This window comes from Triticum dicoccoides, chromosome 5A (genome assembly GCF_002162155.2).
Source record: "Triticum dicoccoides isolate Atlit2015 ecotype Zavitan chromosome 5A, WEW_v2.0, whole genome shotgun sequence".
Classification (NCBI taxonomy): Eukaryota; Viridiplantae; Streptophyta; class Magnoliopsida; order Poales; family Poaceae; genus Triticum; species Triticum dicoccoides.
In genome coordinates, this window is record NC_041388.1 from 427,952,183 (window position 1) to 427,958,855 (window position 6,673).

At 46.2% G+C, this 6,673-nt stretch overlaps 1 protein-coding gene across 1 annotated transcript; it reads right to left on the reverse strand.

Annotated features, from left to right (window-relative positions):
* Nucleotides 1-3,148: 3,148 nt before the first annotated feature.
* LOC119302069 (calcineurin subunit B-like) lies at nucleotides 3,149-6,471 on the reverse strand. The gene is made up of 6 exons (XM_037579087.1): nucleotides 6,234-6,471; nucleotides 6,014-6,138; nucleotides 5,203-5,299; nucleotides 4,956-5,065; nucleotides 4,374-4,448; nucleotides 3,149-3,522 (listed from the first exon to the last, which is right to left on the reverse strand). Exons 1-6 carry the CDS (start codon nucleotides 6,301-6,303, stop codon nucleotides 3,472-3,474), a joined length of 528 nt encoding a protein of 175 aa, XP_037434984.1. The 5' UTR covers nucleotides 6,304-6,471; the 3' UTR covers nucleotides 3,149-3,471.
* Nucleotides 6,472-6,673: the final 202 nt, after the last annotated feature.

The following is a 6,673-nucleotide window of genomic DNA, read 5'->3' on the forward strand; positions in this document are numbered from 1 at the left end:
CCCCAAGGCGCGCCCTCCACCCTCGTGGGCCCCCTGTTGCTCCACCGACGTACTCCTTCCTCCTGTATATACCTACGTACCCCCAAACAATCAGATACAGAGCCAAAACCCTAATTCCACCGCCGTAACTTTCTGTATCCACGAGATCCCATCTTGGGGCCTGTTCTGGAGCTCCGCCGGAGGGGGCATCCATCACAGAGGGCTTCTACATCAACACCATAGCCCCTCCGATGAAGTATGAGTAGTTTACCTCAGACCTTCGGGTCCATAGATATTAGCTAGATGGCTTCTTCTCTCTTTTTAGATCTCAATACAATGTTCTCCCCCTCTCTTCTAGAGATCTATTCGATGTAATCTTCTTTTTGCGGTGTGTTTGTTGAGACCGATGAATTATGGGTTTATGATCAAGATTATCTATGAATAATATATGAATCTTCTTTGAATTGTTTTATGTATGATTGGTTATCTTTGCAAGTCTTTTCGAATTATCAGTTTGGTTTTGCCTACTAGATTAATCTTTCTTGCAATGGGAGAAGTGCTTAGCTTTGGGTTCAATCTTGCGGTGTCCTTTCCCAGTGACAGTAGGGGCAGCAAGGCACGTATTGTATTGTTGCCATCGAGGATAACAAGATGGGGTTTTTATCATATTGCATGAATTTATCCCTCTACATCATGTCATCTTGCTTAAGGTGTTACCCTGTTTTCATGAACTTAATACTCTAGATGCATGCTGGATAGCGGTCGATGAGTGGAGTAATAGTAGTAGATGCAGGCAGGAGTCAGTCTACTTGTCTCGGACGTGATGCCTATATACATGATCATACCTAGATATTCTCATAACTATGCTCAATTCTGTCAATTGCTCAACAGTAATTCGTTCACCCACCGTAAAATACTTATGCTCTTGAGAGAAGCCACTAGTGAAACCTATGGCCCCCGGGTCTATCTTCATCATATTAATCTTTCAATATCTTTGCATCTTTATCATAAAAACACCAAAAATATTATCTTATCATATCTATCAAATCTCACTCTCGTAAGTGACCATGAAGGGATTGACAACCCCTTATCGCGTTGGTTGCGAGGAGTTATTTGCTTTGTGCAGGTACGAGGGACTCGCGCGTAGCCTCCTACTGGATTGATACTTTGATTCTCAAAAACTGAGGGAAATACTTATGCTATTTTGTTGCATCATCCTTTCCTCTTCAAGGAAATCCAACGCAGTGCTCAAGAGGTAGCAGGGCGCGACGAGGCCCACCATGCGATCCAGCCGCAGCCTGAGGCGTAAGCAAGGAGCAGAAAGGCGGCGTACCCCTGGTTGCGGCATCCAACAGCTTGGCAACACGCTCTAGCAATGCATCCCGGCCGCTCTCCATCAGTCGGCATCGCAGCACCTCCCGCGCCACTGTGAGCGCGGCCCTCATGTTCGCTTGTTCCCGTCGGGAGTGCGGCGTCGTCGCCGCGGTGTAGCTTGACGCCCTTGCGGCGGCCCGCGCGCGCCGCGAGGTAAGGGTGGAAGGCGTCTGACCACGCCGCCCGCGCCCCGTGGAGTTTGGCGGTGCGCGTGCCGCCTGGAGCGCGGAGTTGAGGTCTTGTTGGGCGAACGATGCCGCCCGGGCTGGCCAGGCTGCCCAGCGGTCGGCGTCGGCCCTCGGGTCGTCGGACATCGGCGCTGCAGAGCCTTGGCGGGTCTGCTGATGAAAGAGAGGCTTCGGCGCAACCCTACCTGGTGCGCCAAATGTCGGATTTCGAGTTCCGGCAAAACCCTTGAGGTTCGAACTCTGGGGTGCGCACGAAGATTTCTCCCCCTAGCTCACGCTCTCACCGCAATCTCAGAGCTAAGCGCGTCGAACTCGTAGAACAAAGGGGCACAAGATTTATACTGGTTCGGGCCACCGATGTGGTGTAATACCCTACTCCAGTGTGGTGTGGTGGGCTGCCTCTTGGGCTGAGGATGAACAGTTACAAGGGAAGAAGAACCTCCTGAGGAGAGGTGCTCTTGTGCTTGGTGAGTTTATGTGGATGAGGACGATCTGAATGGCCTCAGATCAGTTTGGATCCTCCTTCCTACTGTGGTGGCTAGCCCTATTTATAGAGGTTTGGTCCTCTTCCCAAATGCTGGCGGGAAGGGATGCCACAACGGCCAAATTTGAAGAGAGACAACTAGTATAAATTATCCTGACTAAAGGTGGTCTTCGCCTGCCAAAGGCTCTGGTGGTGAGGCCGTCCTGGGCTCCACGGTGACTTCCGTCCTGCCGTCCTGCTGGTCTTGGTCTTGTTGCACCGATATGGAAACCTTTGCCTGATGCCTCGGGACTCCTTGCCTGCACCTGTCCCTTTAGCACCAAAGAGGAAACGAGGACACTGCGCGCGCTGGCGCTCGCCTGGTGCCCGCCTGGCCTTGGTCGTCATGGCTTGCGTCACACTGCGCGCGTTGGCGCCCGCCTGGCCTTGGTCGTCATGGCTTGCGTCACAGGGACCTCGCGAGGTGCCCCTTGCCTTGATCTCTCCGCCCCTCGCGAGCCAGCCTGATGAGGCTGCCCCAAGGAGGCCTTGCGTCGTCCGCCTCGCAAGAGTCTTGAGTGTTTGCTGATAAAGATGAGTCTTGAGTGTTTGCTGATAAAGATGAGACATATGAGGCCGCTGGCGGAGCCACGCCATGGACCGCAGGCAGACAAGTCTGGGGACCCCGTTTCCAGGATGCCGACACTATTAATGCTTTCTATATCAAAAGATATATAAAAGATAAATATTGCGCCAGCATGACTACAATAGTCAAACACGGCACGACCCTGGTGCAACAAGTTTACAATTCGGCTCAGACAAAAGAATAAGTCACTATTTATATGGCCTGGGAGAATCCCATCCAAGTGTCGCTGGGCATCACAAACTCTCTAAGCATCTATAGGATCCATGGCATCATACCTATTGACCAGTAGGATTTACTTGCTCATTTCTTACCCCTCAAAATAAATGCTCATTTCTTGTATACTAGGCATGCTCACAAGTGGGCTTCTTTCCAAGCCGAGGAAGAACAAGGTGCTTGTCATGCACAATTTTTCTCACAGTTTTTAGAATTTTATATATGAATTTTCGCCAACTTACAAATACCTGTAGTTCACATGAACCCAAGAATTAGATCATAATCTTCAGCATAAATACTGGCCTCCCGTGGAGTGGACAGCTGCAACCCCATAAACAATTTTAAGTTTGGAACGTTTTCAAAGTCTGGAAACTGTAACAAGATCCACTCTACATTGACACTGCATTAATTAATCCCCTCGAAAACAGAAAGAAAAAATGACTAAACTGGCACTGCATTTGGGCATGTATGCGGACAGGTACACAAGAACTCAAAACAGTGAGATCCCATTCTATTCTGTCGCGCGGTCTATTGGCAATGGACACTTGTTTTCAGCTGACAGAGAGCTTGCTGCATCCTCATCTGCTGAAATCTGCATCCTCCCTTCACTAGTCGATGGGCACTTCCACCTCCATCTTCAGGCCAGGGTGGTCGATGATCTGGAACCACGTCACAATAGTAGTTTAGTTTCGCTTCACCATCAGCAGTACAGAACAAGAGCAATATACAATCAAGAAATGCCGTAGAACTGTAAATATAGTTTACATATGAGTACTGGTAGACACACTGGATAATACTACAACCGCAAAAGCTATGCTTTTCTTCAATTCAGATGAATCTTACCACAAAAGCTTTTAACCATTTATGCCACTAGTTGTGTTCCACTACTCAGTTTTGCCATTAGAAGTTACAACTGCTCAAAAATGACATCATTCTTTGAGACGCTTGCTCAAAAATGCCATTAGAGACCTAAAAAATGCCATTGTTCTGTTAGATGTTTGCTCAAAAATGTCATTAGACACCATTCTGTCAGGCCAAACCTGTTGACCATGTTATATGACCAAAATACCCCTAGACCCACATGTCAGCTCCATCTATCTCACAAGACAAGTGTTGGCCCCACTTTTCAGGAGTAAGCAGGCAAATAATATTAAAGGAAAATAAGAACGATGTCCGGGATCGAGTGGGACCCACACTTAATCATACTGAGATAGAGGGAGAGCTGAAACGCGGGTCCATGGGTATTTTGGTCATATAACCTGTTATACGGGCTTTGAGCTGACAGTAATGGTGTCTAGTGGCATTTTTTAGCAAGCGCCTAAATGAGTGATGGCATTTTTTAGCAGGTTAAACTTCTAGTGGCAAAACTGAGTAGTGGGACACAACTAGTGGCATAAATGATAGAAGTCAGATGAATCTAAACACAAAAACTATGCTTTTTTCAATTCAGATGAATTTGCCATAGCATTACAGCTATGATAAGAAAGGTAAGCAATGTTTAGCTTTGTACCGTTACAAAATCTTCTAATGATAGAGTGGAATCCCGTGTGTACCCAGCTTCTTCCAACACCTTTGTTAGTACTTGCTGAAAGGCATCAATTCAAATCGTGTTAATTTGAGATTGTACTGCTGTACATAAGCTTGAACAAAACATTATGCATTATGCAAAGCAATACTGACATGTTAAAACAAAAGCAATACTGAAACTATTCCCTACGAATATTCAGAGACAATACTGATCTCAGGCTAAGTCTTGTGGATGTACAAATATCATAAAATCTGGATATTGTTTAGCTTTTATAATATAAGGATGGGTTCCACACAAACTATATTTTTTATCTAATGGTAAAGGGCTCTCCTCAACTGTGTACTATCAACTTAAAATTTTGCACTGCGAAGGAAGCTACTCTGAGCATTTGCTGCTATGAAGGAACCTACAATTTAGTGTCAGGGCCCCCTTCATTCACTTGATGTGTTTATGATGGCAGGATACTAATTGTTTGAAGAGGAAACAAGGGAACAGTCACATTTGTTCCTGTTGATTTAGTAAGTGTACTATGCAATGAAATACAGGATTGAATCAAATGAGAACCTCTCTTTGTTGCTCTGACATGGATGAGCCCATTAGGTCCCGTAAAACCTCCACCAGGTCCTTGAAGCTTACTTTCCCCTTGCCATCAATGTCATACACCTTAAATATAACTGCTCAATGAAACACAGACCAAATCAACACTGGACAAGCAAATTAGTCATCATAAGGATCAGAGAGACCCAAGCCAACATATACTCCTTTCAAGATAGATGGCAAAAAGGAGGAAAAGAAACATGACGAGCATTACACTCAATCTTTTGCTGAAGGCTGGCCCTTGCGCTGAAGGTAGAGAGAAAAGAAACAAATTCCTTGAAGTTCAATCCATCAACCATACGTAGCAACCTCTGCAAATAGAAGAAATGAAAGCTCAAAATCAGTCCCACGTCTATATTTTTTTTCGAATAAAAGGATTGTATTAATCAACGGAGATCATTACTGTGGAAGAAAAACAAACTACAAATCTTCAGTAGCAATGATCTATAAGGAGATTTTTGTAGTCTATGATAAGTTTTACTTGCCAAAAGCATATTATACCAGTCTTTGAACTTTGGTAAGTCTTTGTTTACAGAAAAATATGATTCCATTGGTATCCAATCAAAGATAGCTAGAGCCTTTTCCAACCGGATGTGGAAGATGCTTCCTTTCATAGAGATATTCAGGCTCCACATGTGTTAAACCATGGTAAAACTTCCTATGCCGATGGATTGCATACAGGTTCTGTGAGGCAATTGGCATACAATTTTCAGATACACCTAGCTCCTTGATGGAGTGTGGAAATCTAATTAGTTTTCCCCCATTATATTATGCTTACTTGCTGAGGAATTCCAAGTGATGTTCCAATCAGTACTAGTACATCTCTGTGGACAGAATTGTATACAATAAAACTAGGAAAGCAGTGTGTGTAATGCCAAGGACAGCACACAAGAACAAGATGGATCTGCTTCGTTTGCACGCACTAGTAGAGTCAATAAGTCAGCTGGAGCTGGCACGGAAGGGACAAAGCAAGCCGGAGAAGGAAATTCGCCGTCACCACGAGAGGAGGAGGAGGGGGGACGGACCTGGGAGAGCGGGTTGGTGGAGTACTCCGGGATGGAGAGGAACTCGTCCTCGGCGACGAAGCCCTTGGCGCTGCGGTCGAGCTGGCAAAATCGCTCGTACAGCGACACGATCTCCTGCTGCGAGACTTGGATTCGTTCGATTTGGGGGCAAAAAAAGACTCAGGAATCGATCAAATCACCGCCAAATCGAAAAGGGTATCGATGGGGATCGATGACATACATAGGTAGCTGCAGTGCTCCTGCACCTCCTCGATGTCGTACTGCGTCAGCATCGACGACGCGTTCCCCATCGCCGGGAGGCCTACCCGGTCGATCTGCTCCGACGACGACTCGCCCTCCCCTCTCTCCCTCGCTGTGTCAGTTAGGAGTGGGAGGAAGGAAGGGGATTGCGAAATTTCGGGTCGGCTTTTTCTGTATGAATGGGCTTATCTGGCGAACGTTCGCCACAGAAAATGCATCTGCGAACGTTTGTTAGGCAGTTTTCAGCGCATTTGGAGAAGAACCTGGATTTATTGATATGGGGCGTATTTGATTGCCCGCATTGATTTTGGCTGCATCGCGTATATTTCTCATATGGGTATGGCTAAGAAAAAACAACATATAAACCACCATCGGTATGTAGTTTGGTTGCTCGCATATAGGTTAGGTGCATGAGGAAAC

What these genes read in the sequence shown, in the direction of transcription:
- LOC119302069 (XM_037579087.1), bottom strand. Translation starts at nt 6,303, where the DNA reads ATGGGGAACGCGTCGTCGATGCTGACGCAGTACGACATCGAGGAGGTG. An exon ending in CCTTCAGCAAAAGATTGAGT is followed by an intron (nt 5,066 to 5,202) that starts GTAATGCTCGTC and finishes TTCATTGAGCAG; the next exon opens with TTATATTTAAGGTGTATGAC. An exon ending in TGTCAGAGCAACAAAGAGAG is followed by an intron (nt 4,449 to 4,955) that starts GTTCTCATTTGA and finishes GATGCCTTTCAG; the next exon opens with CAAGTACTAACAAAGGTGTT.